Source organism: Pyxicephalus adspersus, chromosome 7 (genome assembly GCF_032062135.1).
Source record: "Pyxicephalus adspersus chromosome 7, UCB_Pads_2.0, whole genome shotgun sequence".
NCBI classification, from domain to species: domain Eukaryota; kingdom Metazoa; phylum Chordata; class Amphibia; order Anura; family Pyxicephalidae; genus Pyxicephalus; species Pyxicephalus adspersus.
Window position 1 is genome coordinate 24853386 of NC_092864.1, and position 19229 is coordinate 24872614.

The 19229-nt window shown below is 40.9% G+C and overlaps 1 protein-coding gene across 1 annotated transcript in view; it reads left to right on the forward strand.

The window, feature by feature from the left end:
• The first annotated feature begins 12840 nt into the window (after nucleotides 1-12840).
• Nucleotides 12841-19229, forward strand: part of DPP10 (dipeptidyl peptidase like 10) — a 61623-nt gene continuing 55234 nt past the window's right edge. Inside the window, exon 1 of the mRNA XM_072417847.1 lies at nucleotides 12841-13128. Within this exon, the coding sequence (XP_072273948.1) occupies nucleotides 13072-13128 (57 nt within the window). The 5' untranslated portion in view covers nucleotides 12841-13071. The remainder of the gene's footprint in view (nucleotides 13129-19229) is intronic.

Genomic DNA, 19229 nt, shown 5'->3' on the forward strand with positions numbered 1-19229 from the left:
ACAGATCCAACCAATCCACACAGATCCAACCAATCCACACAGATCCATACAATCAAGCCAAACTATACAATTCATACATATCCATACAGATCCCTTCTGTCCAAGTTCTTCCCATCACTGTCTGAATTCTGCTCGCACAGTTTCCAATTTATGACCCAACAGCTTGGGATTCTTCTATACTTTTTATGGAGTAACACCATACCAGCTCCAGACAATCTGCCACCCTTATCACACCCCATAGTATCACCCCCCCCACCATAACAAACTCCAGACAATCTGCCACCCTTATCACACCCCATAGTATCACCCCCCCCCCACCACCATAACAAACTCCAGACAATCTGACACCCTTATCACATACCATTGTATCATCCAGCAACCATCAGCCATTATTCCCCAACAACATCAATATCGTCCCCCTGCTCCTGTCCACCGTAATATTAGTAACACTTCCAATCCTGAACTATTCTTACAGTACTGTTATGTGATTTATACCCCGCTGTCTCCACCTCCCCCTATCTAATACCCTGGCCAACCTCTAATACCACTATTCACCATTTAGTATCTCATGAATCTCAGCACCCCCTGTGATAGTCTCCACAAATTTCATGTCTATCACACCCTGCTCTGATAAGTACTGATACTGACATTTGACTGCTTTGGTTGTAAACGTTAAGGATAAATTATTCCACATTGCATGCAGCTACAGAGATGAGTAAAGATTTGTTTTAAAGCTTATTTAAATGTTGAATGTCTATATTGTATATTTAAGGCTTTCAGCTAGAGGAAAGTCCAACTACACTGGTAAATGTATGAATCCTTTTCAGGAATCTACTTTTGTGTGTTGTTGTCTGCCCAGCAGTAAGATCACATCTACACTTCTAACAATGATAATTGTTGTTCCCTTCTGTTTATCTGGCTCCCTGTTGGCTCCTGTGCTGGCTTATGATTTTGGGTATATTATTATTATTATTATTAATATTAATATTAATAATAATAATTAATAATTATATTTATTTATTTATTATTAATAAGGATTTTTGAAGCGCCAACATATTACGCAGTGCTGTACATTAAATTTGGGTTACAAATGACAGACAGATACAGACAGTGACACAGGAGGAAGAGAGGACCCTGCCCCGAAGAGCCTACAATCTAGAAGGTGGTGGAAGTAACATACAATAGGAGGGGGATATGTACTGGTGGGAAGTAGTGATGGTTTCAAAAGACAGAAGAAGACGGGTAGGCAAGTTTGAAAATGGGTTTTGAGTGCTATTCGTCTGAATAGGACAAGGAAGTCCATTCCAGAGAGCTGGGGCAGCTCTAAAAAAGTGTTGGAGCCGTGCGTGTGATATTCATCCATATCGACTACTTTTTGGGGTTCTTTTCTGGGTAATCATATAGTTGCACCATCTGGTAATTCCAAACTTGCTTGGCAGGGGGGATCCAATGGGGGCTTTTGTGGAGTCTCCAGCAGGACATCCTCCAAACACATCTTGCAATGCCTCTTCGATCTCTCAGTGTCATCCGGTTCAATGAAGTCTAATACAGACATCAGATTTCTGTTGCTGGAACAATCTTTCATGAACTTTCCAGTGATAAAAGAACAAATGAGCTCTGTACAGACAATGTTGTTCTATAAAGAAGTAAGAGAGGAGGATAAATAAGTGGCATCCAGCTGTGTCCTCCTCCATAGGAAAGTAACAGTCATTTACATTTGGTTGCTCAATGATCTGCCAGGGCACATTGATAAATGACATCAGGAGGCTGCTGTACACAGGATAGATTTTCACCTGGGACAATCACAGCCATTTGTGTTGGGTGACAATAACCTAGTGTGTGTATGTAACTGTAGACAGACATTGCATTTACCACTGATCACCTGCTCATTGTCCTATGCTTGGCCTTGTGATAACCCTATCTTGCCCTTCAGGTTTCTATGTCAATCAGGATTCAGCCTTTTAAGAATGACAATATCCTTGGAATTGAGATCTTAAATAAAGCAAAGTAGTAACAAGAGTAATGCAAGAATGCTTTGTGTGGATCAGTGCTGGCCTCTCCTATCTGCTTATAAAGAATTATTTAATTTGGTCTTTGTGGGTAAATGCAACAGCAGTTAAATATTTTATTGAACGGAAGGAAATAGCAGTCCACCACCAGCCAAGGTACATAAATTAGAAGCAAACCTTAAACAGAAGAATCCTTCCTATCCATTAATGCTGGAGGCCTGCAAATCACCAAGACCTTAAAACAGAGTTAATGGGCCCTATAAGATAAAAAGTCCTTAGATCTACAGATTTGTGGAGAAATGTTATCATGGAGGTTTAGGCTTTTCTAATGGCATTTTATTGTTATATATACTTATGGTGTCCAGGACATTGTTCCTGCATTGCAAGAGATTATTTGTCATCAGATTTCTTAGCTAAAGCTTCAGGGAAATATGAAATTTCCATTCAATGGCTCCAGAGATTCCTAAAACACAAGGTTGTCAATCAAGCAAATGTCTGCCCACACATTTCTGGCTTCTATATATCAGAACTTGAGATTCACCTAGTGCCAACCCTTCTACTTCACATACCAGGCTATCAGTGGTACCAAGGACCTTTCTAAAAATGCTGTTGTCCCTATTATTGCAAATCCACCTAGGATTCATGGGAACAAATCTTTCTTTAAAAGAACATAGATTGAAAGTCCATACTTCATTATTTTAGTTCGATCATCAATTTCAAAAAATGCAGATTTCTGCAAGTCATGGCCTGAGAATACTTGTTATTAGCAAGCATTTAAAAAATTCCAAAGACTGAGTGCAGTTGTTCATAGGATTATCATCCTAAATGATCAAATCGCAGTACAGCAAGCTTGTATTGTTCACAATAAGTAAAATATAAATCACCCTAAAACCGAAGCTATTGTGAAGTCTGCATCTTTCATCATCCTTCATCATACACCTTGGAAAAATATTCCTTCACTTTTCATTCTACAGCATGAAAAATTGTCCATTACCTTCTATCCTGCACGGGGGCTCCAAATCAGTTCCGCCCAGGGGCCCATTGTTTGCTACCTCCGACATTCCTTCTATACACAAACAGCAGAAATAATGAGCTGTCTTTAGCATAATAGAGTGAGATATCCAGGAATTGGTAATTCTATGCATTCTTCATATTGGATCACGAATGTTCAATAATAAAGGTTTTATTTCTAATAAAATATATTCATATCCATTACTGGGAAGCCCTCATGCTAACTCTACTTGCCTTTTATTAATTATCATAATCTTTTCCTTCTTAGTAATTGTTTATTCCAAGTAAACATGTATAACTCCCCTAAATCTTCCCATGTTGGGTCTAAAACCTTGTGATCTCCTCTGATCTTACTTTGTTTTCAGAATAGGAATATTGGTGCCTCTACAATAGTTGTGCTAACATTCTCTCTACAAAGGCTTTATTATAACTTAACAATTAATATCACTTTCCTAGTACTAATCAAAACTGACCTTGTGTAGGGAATTTACCTTATAAAAATGATAAATTCTGTCCTAGGGGTAGGGTTTTGGTGTTATTTAGTGCTGATCTGTGAACACCCCCAAATCAGCATTGTCTGGCAATAACATGTTGTATGCCGGGCCACCTCTTTGCTTGGCAGCATTATATAGATCTGCGTTCCAATAACGTCCTACATGCGTGGGATTCAGCTGGGAGTAAAAGCCAGTGCATTCAGTAACTGAATAATACTTTGAAATTGCACTTATACTAAATAGATTGCAATATACATCCCTGACTTATGTGGAATGGACTATGCCAGAAATAATATCTCTGCCAGGTTGTGAAACAGAATCCATCTATCACTTTGTACACTTTTCCTGCCACAAACAAGTCCTTCACGTTTTATTTTCATATTTCATATTTTGACTTGGCTCCTTTGGGTTAAATAAGGAAATGTATTTATACAATACTTTGGTCTGTACAGCCATAGACATGACAATTCTCCAACATGGCTGGAAGGACAGCATGCTGATGGCATATGATGATAAGGAGTGACAGCACAAGTACTTTGACAGTGATTGCCACAAGTCATTGTCACATAGAGGTCACAACTCTGAATATCAAAGCTGAGGTCAGATCAGAGTCATCTGGATAATACACAGTGTATTTAACTCTTGGAGCAAGTCATCAACCTGGAAGTAGGCTGAGCGGCCTGAAATACCAGAAACCACAGCTAATTTCTAGAAAACCTGAAAGATGACCTAGTTATCCTTCTATTGCATATTATTTATTATATTTATAATTTTAATAATTGCAGAAGGTGACCCCGACCCCACAAACTCAATCCAGATTCTGTGTATAAAATGCTTTTACTGTCATATGTTGGTGTATATAGCATGCTTCAGGCTCAGACCATACCATTTCCAGCACCAAGTCCACCAATGGCTCTGCCATGCTCTGCAGAATGTGCAAACTGCAGCAGCAAAACAAAATACATTAAAACAGCGAGAACATTTGTGGGAGACATTAATAACGGTACAGCATGTGTAATTGCAGCTGATGATTGGTTTGTACTCTCCTCATAGAGCTAATGAACTACATTAAATATTCTCTTTTAATGTGAGCTCTTTACATGCCAGTTAAAATAACCGGAACATTTACTGCAATAACATGGAATCCCAGAGCCACACAAGCTGTAAGGTGACAGCGGAGAAAAGGATTTCTATGGGCTTTCTGGTGCATCAGCTGGAGACAAAGCTCTAAAATGTTAATTAGCTGAAATAAAGAACAATGAGACATTTCTTCCTCTGAGACAAAGATTTGGGGCAAGTGGGTTTGCAGCATAAAGACTTTAAAATATCTGAATTTAATGTGTTTTAGAGAGAGGAGGGAGAGGTAGAGGGAGCAGAGGGAGAGAAAAGGAAGAGTCCGCTGCATCTAAGGAGTTCCAAAATCCACTAGATTTACCAATTACGCTACAAAAAAAAAACAAAAAGCAAAAAATATAAATAAATAAAAACAAATGCACATGCTGCAGCATACAAAGTGCTTACTCTGATTCCTAATGTTATTTTAATATATTGTATTACCCTGAAATATAGAACCAATAACACCAGTATGGCCTCATGACACCCATTTTAAAGTGTGGAGGCTGGTGTTATCCAACCACCTGATTTGGACTATGTCAGCAACATTCTGGGAAAACTGCTGAATGTATTCTGGACAATTCTGACTTTCTTTACATAATGTCCTCAGCAGAAGATAAGTTGGATCATATCAAACTATCACACCACAGGAACCATGTCCACAATACAAATTTTAGTTTAGTTGCCCTACTCCGCACTCTCTCCAATTCCACAATGTCCTTTTTGTGAACTGGTGCCCAAATCTGAAATATGCAGTCCAGTTTTGGGCACCAGTTCACATAGGACATTGTGGAATTGGACAGAGTGCAAAGAAGGGCAACTAAATTAATAAAAGGAATGGAGGAGCTCAGCTATGAGGAGAGATTGGCTGAACTGAATCTATTCTCCCTTGAGAAGAAACGTTTAAGGGGGATATGATCACCTGTGTAAATATATAAACGGTCCATATAGAGAACTCTTTTCCCAATTATTCACTTTGAGATCATTACAAAGGTCAAGAGGGCACTCTTTGGGTCTTTTTCTTTAAAAAAAAAAAAAAAAAGGTGCAGCACCGCCCCCTATTGTTGATATCCCCATGATACCTACGTCACACAACCCAGGAGGCTCCTTGGGTGCTCCTTCTGTGCATGCCTGAGCATCTCGGGCATGCACAGAACAAGCCTTTTCATTGGAAAAGAAAAATTTGTCAATCTCTTGTATGTGCAGTGAGATCGGAAAGTATTTTTTCTAACCTACGTCACCCGATCTCGCCCTGGGTTGGGTGGCATAGGAAGAAAAACCAGGAAGAAGAAGGGAAGATGGCGGCGCCTGGTGTGGTGCCTCAGAGACGGATGCTGGGACGACACAGGACCCCGATGGAAGACACCTCCGGACAGATCGACTACGCTGCGGAATGAGATGAAGGTAAATGCATTTTTTTTTTGTTTTAGGCATTTTTGAGTTCCTCTTTAAGCTCCAATAAGGAAAGGATTCTGCACTGTCAGGTCTGTGAAAATGTGGAATCGGCTCCCTCAGAAATAGTTTCATGAACTTATATAGATTGCTTTAGGAAAAAGCTGGATGATTTCTAGAAGCACAGAATATAACTGGGGATTAAGGCTTTAAAGTAAAAAAATAACAGTGACTGTTGATCCAGGGAATATCCAATTGCCTCATGGAATCAAGACAGAATTTTTTTGTTCTGTTGAAGCAAATTGTACCAGGGATTTTTTTGCCTTCCTCTGAACCAACTATGTCTTATAGGCTTTTATATCTGGGACATGTTTATTTCCCTAGTGGTTGAACTTGATGGACTTATGTCTTTTTTCAACCTAACCTACCTACTATGTAAAATATTCACCTTATTGTGGACTTTAAGAAGTTTTTTGATTCAGTGTAGTGATCTGATCTGTTCCTCAAACTACTAGAAAGTAGAATATGAGGGAAAACAATCATGGAGGGCTCATATACTGAGGATAACTGCAGTCCCAGGGAAGGTGCTAGGTGAATGGGAAAATAACTTATTTCCGTGAGTTATATAGGACTGTGTTCTAAGTCTAATGCTTTACAACATATTCATCAATGGTTTAGCTGCAGCCTTTAAATCCTCTTCAGGACCAGGGCTCTGACTCTACATGATAAAATATTGTATATATATTTATATATATATATATATATATATATATATATACAGATACATACATACAGATATATACAGAACCTCATCTACTGAGGAATAATATATATATCCCCAGAGGTGGAACAACTAAATATTATGAGGAGCTTTGGTGGGTGGGAAATGACTGAATAATGATTACATGGAGCCTTAGAGATACACCTGCTAAATATTTATATAGATCCTTAGGGTGCCATTGCTAAATAGACATCGGTGTGGAATTGAACTTATAAATAAATATTTGGCAGCAGACATTGGTAAATAAAATTTATGGATATTAAGAGTTCAAATGTCAAGAACGTGTAATGTACTATACAAAAGGAGGGAGGTTTGTTGTAAAATACAGAGCTTTTGGAGGGAGTTTATCATCCTGTAAGTTTTTCACTGCTCAATGACGAACCTTAAAAAAGTAACTGTCAGTAAAATTCACCCAGAATGAAACACAATGATCACATGTTTAAAGCATTCATCCAATGGCAGCTACATTAGGTGCCAGTAAAGGGGCTGTTCACACAGCCAAAGCTTTATTGTTTATTGATGTCATTAGGAAGGGTGGGGAAGAGAATTGGGGTAATGATTTGTGTAACCCCACAAAGCAGCATGGAGGAATTTGTATTAATGCTTCTCTGATGTATGTTCTGGATGTATTAAAACAAGGTCACCCTTTGTAGGAATGTTCCGCCATAAAAGAATATAATGGAAGTTCACTGTCAGGCAGTTTCTTTGACCTTGTGTTAAATGTTTGTCTTTGTATCGGGCGCTGCATTGAAGCACTTTACACTGATAAACACAATCTCCATTTCTTCTGCTTCTGTGGAGTTCTACATTCAGATTGGAAGGTTTGACCTTCGTGTTTGAAATGGAAGCACTGTGTCTGTGTTTTTCTGATGCAGATAATTATTTTGCAGTAAGCCCACACACCTGTGTCTATGTGTGCTGGATTATACAACAGAGGTAAGTCATTATATAACAGAGGTAAGTGAGTATAAAACAGAGGTAAGTTATTAAATAACAGAGGTACGTGAGTATAAAACAGAGGTAAGTCATTATATAACAGAGATAAGAAAGTATAAAACAGAGGTAAGTCATTATATAACAGAGGTAAGTGAGTATAAAACAGAGATAAGTCATCATATGACAGAGATAAGAAAGTATAAAACAGAGATAAGTCATCATATGACAGAGATAAGAAAGTATAAAACAGAGGTAAGTCATTATACAACAGAGATAAGTTGTGTGTACTGCCTCTTTCTTGTGGCAGGAGGCTGTGGTCACCAAACACTTCCAACATGCTTAACACTAACAGCCTTTAGAACATAGGATATTATTCTTCACCACCAAAGTTTGTTTAAGTCAGATCGGCCCCTCAAAATCCATGAGGTAGAATATGGCTCCAGGATTATGAAGTATTTAGGTTTTATTTTACATAATTTTATGTAATATTTCTATCGCTATCATCACAAAGCTTCTGAATGATCCCCTCCAATGGTCAGGAATTTTCCGAGTCTCTTGGTGGAAGGTTCCAGAAGAGGCTGCACATAGGGTGGTTCTACCTCCAGAGGACAATCCCCACCTGGACCCTTTGTGTACCAGTGCTGTGTTTCTCAGTAGATCTGCAGGGATGACAATAATTTGACTGGATAATAATATATCATTCCCATGGCAAATATCTCCATAGAAAATAGGGATTGTAGTGGGATTATGCAAATGGAAAAGAAAGCATTCCCATTGGGTAGATTTCCTTCATAATGATGACCCAGATAGTGATGGGGTTTTGGTTGTAATAGAGCCTCATCATGGTAAATACACACAGAAATCTTCAAAACTGCCCCATCCAAACACTGGGGAGGCAATTAGACAGACTTGGCCTAAAGCTTGTTAGAACCTGAATACACCAAGGACAAACCTTCATTCTCCTTGTCCAGAGAGAATCTGCAGGTCAGCGCACCTGGGAAATCTCCCTTAGAGTAATGGCAAAGTAATTCTTTGTCTTCTCCTGGCTGGAGATCCTCTGTGGTTGGTTCCCAACTTAACCTCAAACCCAACACAACTGTGGACGCTGCCAGCAAGACCAAATCCCGGCAGGAAGAACCTGGGGGAAATGTTCATAGGAGACCAAGACTTTACCAGGCATCAGAGTCTCTCACAATACTAACAAATATATATCGATACTCTAACAATCATTTAAGACAGTGTAGCCACACGTATAGTCCTACTGAGAAAGGCTGGAAGAAGCCCAGCAGAGTATTTTCCAAGCATGAATAACTGCCAGGACTTCTTCTGCCATTACAGGTCTACTACCTGAAACTGTGTAATACATTTCCTCCCATTGAGTACTCACTGTGATACTGCCCTTTTCACTAGTAACTTTGTAATACTCCCCCTCCCCTCCATTTACTCTGTAATACTCCCTCCTTATACTCTGTAATACCCCATATATTCTGTAATACTCCATATATTCTGTAATACCCCCATTTACTCTGTAATACTCCCTCCTTATACTCTGTAATACTCCCTCCTTATACTCTGTAATACTCCCTCCATATACTCTATAATACCCCCATATACTCTTTAATACTCCCTCCATATACTCTGTAATACTCCCTCCATATACTCTGTAATACCCCCATATACTCTGTAATACTCCCTCCATATACTCTGTAATACAAGGGGCCTTCTCCACTGCCCACCAATGTAAAGGGGCCTTCTTCACTGCCCACCAGTGTAAAGGGGCCTTCTCCACTGCCCACCAATGTCAAGGGGCCTTCTCCACTGCCCACCAATGTCAAGGGGCCTTCTCCACTGCCCCCCAATGTAAAGGGGCCTTCTTCACTGCCCACCAATGTAAAGGGGCCTTCTTCACTGCCCACCAATGTAAAGGGGCCTTCTCCACTGCCCACTAATGTAAGGGGGGCTCTCTCCACTGACCACCAATGTAAAAGGGCCTTTTCCATTGCCCACCAATGTAAAGGGGCCTTCTTCACTGACCACCAATGTAAAGGGGCCTTTCTCCACTGACCACCAATGTAAAGGTGTTTTTCTCAACTGACCACCAATGTAAAGGAGTCTTTCTCCCACTGACCACCAATGTAAAGGGGGATTTCTCCCCAGTATCTACCTAAAAATACCTTCTTAGCCTGTCCCCCCTATTATGTTTGGGGTCCTCCAGAGGTTTCGGGTGAGTTCATTGTGCAGTTAGCAGTAAGTAATCACTGGCATCAATGATATACCACATAAGTAGGGCCTTCTCCACTGCCCACCAATGTAAAGGGGCCTTCTCCACTGCCCACCAATATAAAGGGCCTTTCTCCACTGACCACCAATGCAAAGGGATCTGTCTTCAATGACCACCAATGTAAAGGGGTCTTTCTCCTGCTGACCAACAATGTAAAGATTTTTTTTGTCCACTGACCACTTATATAATGAGGCCCCACTTCACTTCCCATCAATGTAACCTTGTTCACCGATCATCACTGTTTATGTGAACTATCCCAACTTTTCCAGCATCCCAATGTCCTCATACAACTGCCCATGGTGCTTTGATGGATGGTGCATTGTGGTATGACAAGCTAACAATCAGAACTCCTGGACACCTATAGCTTTATCTACATTTCATTTATATTTCATTATTGCAAAGAATTGAAATGGGTTTTTACCTGGTGCCTCAGAAGAGAGGATCAAGCAGACCAAGATGACAAATACTACAACCACAGCAATATTTACTTGTAATGGATCCAGCATGCACACATTCTCCACGTTCTCCTCCACTGACATTGGACCTATTACATACTCACATATACACCTTCAGGTAACTCATATGGGGTCTCCACAATCTTGGCAGTGAAGGCCTAAAATTTGGGGGATCCAATCCACTGGGTGGAGCTGGGTCAGAACATGTATTCTTCTCAATAAATGTGGCAGAGGATAGCACCCCCTTGTTTATTTTGGAAGCTCATAGGGTTTTGTTGGGGATGTATACACAATGGGTGCGCAAGGCTAGCCTATAGAGAATCTTTTCCAGCATATCCACGATTTGTAAGGCTACGCATTCCCGTGCCCCATTGTGAATGAGACCTCCTCTGTGTTTTATGTTCCAGTTGCTGCCCTGTCTCTCAGTTAAACCAAGACCAGAACTCTGCACCAAAATTGTGGAAATTAGGGCAGTTATATATTTAGATCAGGTGGCTTTATGCTCACCGGAGAGGCCAGGAGTAGCATTATCAGGAACCTTAACCTTGTGCCTTAAACTCAGAGCAGCTTTTGTCCTGTGGAGGAGATATATAGGATATATAGAGAAGATATGGAGATGATATGGAGGAGATATGGAGTTGATATTGAGAAGATATAGAGAAGATATGGAGGAGATATGAAGATATGAAGGAGATATGGAGAGGATATGGAGGAGATATGGAGGAGATATGGGGAGATATGGAGAAGATATAGAGGAGATGTAGAGGAGAAATGGAGGAGGTATGGATGAGATATGGAGGCGATGTGGAGGAAACATGGAGGAGATATGGAGAAGATACGGAGGAGATGTGTAGAAGATATGGGGGAGATATAGAGGTGATATGGAGGAGATATGAAGGAGATATAGAGAAGATATGGAGGAGATGTGGAGGAGGTGTGGAGGAGATTGATGAAGATTTCATTACATTATATTATTTTAGGAGATGTTATGATGTCTTGAATCCCTTGGTGTGGGGGGACCACCAGCCCCCCAATATCACCTGTGGTGCTGCAGGCAGAATTTCATTTTTATGGTTCTCAAGTTTTAAAATACATTTTCCTGAATGTGAATCTCCTAGTTTACGTGTCACCCCTTCACAACATTTACATATCAACTTTTCAGTGGTTCAATGTTTTACCAAAGCTGCTTTACACATTCAGGCTTTGCCAGTATTGGTGGCACCTGGAGCAGCACACTCATCGTGATCACAGAAACTGTCTCGGGTATCTTAGCACATTGAGTGTAATAGCTGCTTTACCTGGCCACCAATACTTTTTATGTACGACTTGAGTGAAGGGTTGGCAGGAGGACCAACCTGCCTGTAGTTTTATTTCAATATGGTGCATTGTGACTTGTCTGCCACCCTGAAAAGAATTGGGGCTTTATAAGAGGAATTCAACCCGGGATACACACAGTGCTGCAGCAAAGTGCAGATGCTGTGTGAGATAGAAAGATAGGAGAGGAGATGGACCAGCATCGTCCATCACTGCCAGTGTTTGAGCTCCAGAGAATGCCAGTGTTTGAGCTCCTGGAATTCAGAGTTCTTATTGTGGATTATTAAACATATTCCAGGCCTGAGTGATGGCGCCCTGTGCAAAATATATATAAATGAGGACTACCAAACTCTTTAGATGATCCTTATAATATGCACTGGGAGGACATTATCCCTGTGTGTATACCATAATGATGGGAGCCCCTCATAATGGGTACATAGAGGGTACAGACTCAGGAACTCAGCACAGAGATTGTGGAAGCCCCTCATGATGGGCACAGCAGGGGTACAGACCCAGGATCTCAGCACAGGGATGGTGGGAGCCTCTCCCAGGATCTCAGCACAGGGATGGTGGGAACCCCCCATGATGGGAAAATGAGGGTTACAGACCCAGGATCTCAGCACAGGGATGGTGGGAACCCCCATGATTGGTACATCGGAGTACAGACCCAGGATATCAGCACAGGGATGATGGGAACCCCCCATCATGGGCACAGGAGGGGTACAGACCCAGGATCTCAGCACAGGGATGGTGGAAGCTCCTCATGATAGGCACAGGAAGGGCACAGACCCATGATCTCAGCACAGGGCTCTCAGGAGCAGGAATCTAACCCTCCACCAAGCACTAACACTTCAGTCCTGGATGTCTGTGCTATATATGAATGGGAATGGCATGTTTTATATAAAGGTTCTTTTGTATATTGTGCTGGCACAGGATGTGGGGTAGTCAGGAGGTGGCATTCAGCAGGGTAATACAGATGGGGATATATAGAATGGGGGTATTTGCAGAGAGGAGGGCTCCACACACGTCACACAATGGTGGCAGGGAGGGATGGGGGTCTGGAGCAGACATCCAGGAGGAGGAGGAGGAGGAGGCAGCTCAGGAGATCTGCTGGCTGTGACATTCTGCAGGATGCTGGACATGACTGGCAGGGCTGCCCATTCTGGTACCTGACTGCTGGAGCAGCACCACCCTGCCCTGCTGCCACCCTCAGTGCCCATTGTGGGTGATGATTGTGGATGTGACGCACAGATCCTGAGAACACAGAAATCTTTTCTTCTGCAGAATGACAGCCATGAAAGAGCAGCCGGCCATCAACAGGGCCAACCCCCCTGCAGAACAGGTAATGCCCCCATTATTTATACCCCTTCCACCCTCATGCTATTATCCCCCATTGCTAATACCCCTTCATCCTACCCACTTATATACCCCATTTCTGATACCCCTATTACTGGCATTCTTTTAACCCATCTGTTAATGCCACCCACTGCTGATACCCCGTCAACCCACCCCCAATGCACCCTTTCTGCAGAAAAAAACACCTACCAATGCTTTGTGCTACCAACCTCTTTTAAACCCACCCGCAAAGAATCCTTTTTGTTGATACCCCTTCAATATACCTCTCGATGCCCCCCTATTGCCCATACCCCTTTTACCCTAACCCCTAATACCCCAAATGCTCCTCATTGCTGATACCACCTCAACTCCCCCCATCCTCCATGAAGCAAGTAATGTTCTATCACTAATACCCCTCCAAACCATCAGCTAATGCCCAGTATTGATAATACCACCATGAATACCCAATACAATATAAAGAATTCCTCACTCCCCCCTAACTAATATCACTCCAACCCACCAACCAGTGCCCCCGTATTGCTGATATTTCTCTGGACCCCATGCTTTTAACTCTGCCATTGATACCCATCCAAGGGCCCATATTACTACACGCACCTCCAACCCTCCTGCCCCAGAACAGGTAATGGCCCTCATCCCACCCACTAATGTCCCCATGGCTAATACCCCTTCAGCACCAAGAGCAGGTAAGGTCCTTATCACCAAATCCCTCTAGTACCCCTGGAGTACCCCTCTAACATCCCCACTCCCCCACAGAGCAGGTATTACCCCAAAACATTTTCCACCATCAGACTAGAGCTAGAGGAGGCTCACCAATGGCATGTACCATCCATATTAACAGTGTCTGTGCTATCACCTATATATAGTGCTTGTAACATCTCTATATATAGTGTCTGTGCTATCACATATACAGTGTCTATAATATCACCTATATACAGTGTCTGTGCTATCACCTATATATATAGTGCTTGTACCATCCCTATATAAAGTATATATGCTATCACTTATATATAGTGCTTGTACCATCTCTATATATAGTGTCTGCGCCATTACATATACAGTGTCTTTACTATCATCTATTTATAGTGTCTGTGCTATCACATATACAGTATCTATACTATCTCCTATATACAGTGCCTGTGCTATTACCTATATACAGTGTCTGTGCTATCACATATACAGTATCTATACTATCATCCATATATAGTGTCTGTGCTATCACCTATATATAGTGCTTGTACCATCTCTATATATAGTGTCTGTGCTATCACATATACAGTTTCTATACTATCTTGTGCTATCACATATATACAGTGTCTATAGTATCACCGATATACAGTGCCTGTGCTATCACCTATATACAGTGCTTGTAGCTTCTCTATATATAGTGTCTGTGGTATCACCTATATATAGTGCTTGTACCTTCTTTATATATAGTGTATGTGTTATCACATATACAGTGTCTATATTATCACCTATATACAGTGCCTGTGTTATCACCTATATATAGTGCTTGTACCTTCTCTATATATAGTGTCTGTGCTACCACATATACAGTTTCTATACTATCTCCTATATACAGTGTTTGTGCTGTCACCTATATACAGTTTCTAAACTATCACTTATATACAGTGTCTGTGCTATCACCAATATACAGTGTCTTTACTATCACACATGTATAGTGTCTATACTATTGTGTATATACAATGCTTATACTATCACACATATACAGTGTCTATATTATCACAAATGTATAATGTCTATACTATCACAGATGTACAGTGTCTATATTATCTATATACAGTGTCTATACTATCACATATGTACAGTGTCTATACTATCACACATATATACAGCGTCTCCTTTCACATCATTGAATTCTTGTCAGCAGATCCTAATCTCTTTCACTTAGTGAAATATTATGTATGTGCTGAGATTTGGCTTTGCTGTGTGAACAATCCACATTCTTATCTCTCTGTGTATCTTCTTTTCCTGGTCCTGTTGTCTTTATATACATATACTGTATTTATTATGGTTTATGCTCACCTATAACTCCGCCCCTGAGTACTTTTCCAAGGGATATTGGTAGGGCCCCCAATGGTATCAGATGGTGAGGATGAGGCTGTTGTGTTTTTGTGGTGCCCCAAGCTCAGTATGGGGAAATAGAACAACCCACCTCGGCAGAAGCTACACTCACCAATGTCACAGATTAAAAATGCCATTTAATTAATTGGTAACTTTGGCTCCACCCCTGTGGATTTCAGTATTCAAAACTTCAGGAGCCTTAGCTCAACCCCACCAGAGTTTCTTAATTGTGTTGTCTGTCATGCTGCCTTGGGTTATGGTCTTGTATGCTGCGGACGTGAGGGCAATCACAGGAAAGGGACGGGTGTCACCTTGTAAGGGCACAAACCAGGGAACCTTGTATTGGGAATATCATATTCATCCTGAATATGTCACTATACAAATTACAATTATGATAATGATAGTACAGGAAACATGATGACACCCTTTGCAGTGACATGTTAGGCCACATCCATCATCAGCAAATAAAATTATTCTTTACCATAAGAGCATTTAAACTGAGGATTCTTTACTGTGAGAGCATTCAGACTGAGGATTCTTTACTGTAAGAGCTGTCAGTTTATGGATTCTGTACTTTAAGTGTCAACAATCTGTGGATTCTCCTCTGCAGTGACTGTGATGTATTGAGTGTAAAGGTAGAATGTGTGGACAGATTAAGCTGTAATGAGAGAAAAACTGAAAAAAAATGTGCGTGTTTTTGAAGGGTTAAAATAGCTAATCTATCTTGAGCCATATATGTTCCCATAAAGGAGGTGTATTTCTTTTTCTTTCTACGCAGTTTAAATGTAAACAAATGTCGGAAATTGTACATTCTTTGAGATACGATGTATGTCCTGTTTTCCTTACAATGTGTCAAATAACATTATATAGGTAACTAAAGACCACCCCTTCTATTGTGTAATTATCTGTATAAAAAGACCACTTTCTTAAGTAAACATTAGAGTATATTCCTAAGACCATACTGTGTGCGTGTGTTATTGGGATATCTCTCCAGACGTCTGTCTCTCTGGTGCAGGAGAAGTCACGGTGCATTCGTGGAACTAGAAGTAGAAGCAGATCCTTTCAGTTTTCAGAATGAATCTGATGATGAAAAGCTCTGAGGTGTGTCAGTAATGAATGGGTTGACAAACCTATATACAGATTCTTTACTGTAAGAGCTGTAGATTGTTTCTCTAGCAGGTGGATGGATAACGGCTCTGGCCCTGGAAAAGGACGTTTGTAGAACCTTCAATCATCCAATACAAATGTTCACATAACTATCTATGGAATAAGGACAGGAAATACTCACCAGGATCCCCCAACACTTTCCAGGGATAAATCCAATCTACCTGAAAATGTTTAGGGGGCTCAGCTGCTGCGGTGGGGTGATGGCTGCAAACATTTCCCAGATTGCTGGAAGATTGGAGATTGCTTACTGGAAAGAGATTCAGCTGGGATTCTTTTCTGTAAAGGGAGGGATAGTGAATACTATAGAGGAATCACAATCTGGTGATGAATGTGGGCGACAAACTGTATTTTTACTGATTCTGGGTGAATTATTTCGCTCATGTGAGTCATTGCTATTTTTGTGAGTTGGTTGTTTTGTGTCCTTGATCAGCTTTGCAGGAAGTTTGAAGGTTTTGCGTGTTAATCAGATGAAATGTGAAGAATTATTCTGGGTGTGAATTGACACTTTGTAGTGACACTCAAAGGAAGGAGCGCTGTACAAAGTCCATAGTCATGTCACTAGCTGTCCCTCAAAGGAGCTCATAATCTAATGTCCCTACCATAGTCATTACTACAGTCTAAGGTCAATGTTGGGGGAAGCCAATTCTGTAACTGCATGTGGGTTAAACATAGGCAGCTCACACAAATACAGGGAGAACATACAAACTCCATGCAACTCCTGGCTGGGATTCAAACCTGGGACCCAGTGCAGCAAAGGCCAGAGTGCTAATCACTGAGCCACCATGCAGGCTGACAAAAACTGCATATGAATGGGATCAATCTGTGTTGGAGATGTTGTCTTATAAAGAATTCTATCCATGGTTAGCCGATTTACAAAGAGAAATATTACCCTGCCTCCTAAAATTCACATTTTGTTATGTGAAAAAGCAAGTACACTCCATGACAATGTTCTCTTTTTTTATTATATTTGAGCAGACAAACATTAAATTATCATTTAATGACACTAGATGAAGGTGAAACCCTGCAAAACCAAATGTTGGAAAATGTGCAGCAAAATGAGATATGTGTGTATGGTTGGGTCTGTGTTGTACAGATTGGAAAGTCTACACTGTATAGATTAGTGTGATCAGTGCTGTATAGCTGGGGGTCTGCACTGTGTAGGTTAGTGTGATCAGTGCTGTATAGTTGGAGGTCTGCACTGTGTAGAATATAGTGATCAATGCTGTATATATTGGATTTTGTATACTCTATAGATCGGGGGATCTGTGCTGTAAAGATTGTAGGTTGTATATGTTATAGATTGGTGGTCTGCACTGTAAAGAATTGGGATGGTCAGTGCTGTATAGCTGTGGGTCTGCACTGTGTAGGTTAGTGTGATCAGTGCTGTATAGCCGGGGGTCTGCACTGTGTAGTTTATAGTGATCAGTGCTGTATAGAATGGATTTTGTGTACTGTATAGATTGGGGGATCCGTGTTTTAAATATTGTTGACTGTATACAATATATATCAGGGGTCTGCACTGTTTACTGTAGATTGGGGGTCTGTCGGTAATGTGATCATTGCTATATATATTGGATGGTGTGCACTGTATACATTGGGGGGCCCGTGCTATAAAGTTTGTAGATTGCTGTATACATTATAGATCTGGCATGGTCACAATTGTATAATTTAGAGATGCTCCCATTTCCTGTTCTGTATAAATTAAAGGTCGGCATTCTCCCATCATCAGATGTCTTTTTGATTATTATAACCATCATTTGCTCAGATATATGTGTTTTGTATGCACATGGTATAATCTCAGCTAGAATCTCACATTCCTAAGGTCCTTATGTTGTATTTGGATCTTTGAAATGCAGAAAAACACTTTAAAAGTTTCATGTGAAGGATTCTGTAAGGACAACCACAGATAAAAATTATCTGATTAGCAGCTGCTCTTCCATAATAAGGAGAAGTTAAAAGGGAAGCCGGGGCAATCAGCTCTCTTCTTATAAACAACGTGTTTGTGTTGAGTAAAAGGATCCTATAATTATCTCGGAGGGGGACAACACATAGAATGGGGCATTGACACTCCGGGGACTCCTCTGCTGACTTATATCTGAGAGGCAGGAAATCAGAGCAATGGTGGCAGTACAATTCTCCATTTCACATCTGAAAGCTGTGCAGTCACAGCAGAGCTTGTAGGGAGGCAGAAATGATCTGATTTCTATTGTCAGTCTCATGTTAGGAAGAGAAACATTTCTGTTGCAAGGAAATTGTGTGAGAACCCCAGAATCAGCAATATCTCCATCCTACGCTACCTAAATGCCTGACTATAACCTAGGAGAGATGACAAATTCAACCCAATAATTACTAAGGTTTACACCAGACAATTCATCTTCCAATGAATCTCCCCAAATTGAAAAGATTAGATGGTGCTATTGTGTGCAGTGATCATTAAATGCGGCTATCCTCTATAATGGGGCTTAATAGGGCTGTCCAATGTAATCGTCATCGTGCTCAGTGGTTAGCAATCTGCCCTTTGCAGCGCTAGGTCCCAGGTTCGAAACTCAGCCAGGACACTATCTGCATGGAGTTTGCAGGTTCTCCCTGTGTTTGACTGGGTTTCCTCCCATAGTGACATATCACTATGGTAAGGACATTAGATTGGGAGCCTCTTTGAGGGACAGCTATTGACTTTGTAAGCACCGTGTAATAGATTGGTGCTATATATTGCTAGATATCAATCACTAGATGAAGTTATCCTGTATAGTGCTCAATAGATGGGGCTTTCCTGTATAGTGATCATTAGATGGGGCTATCCTGTATAGTGATCATTAGATGGGGCTATCCTGTATAGTG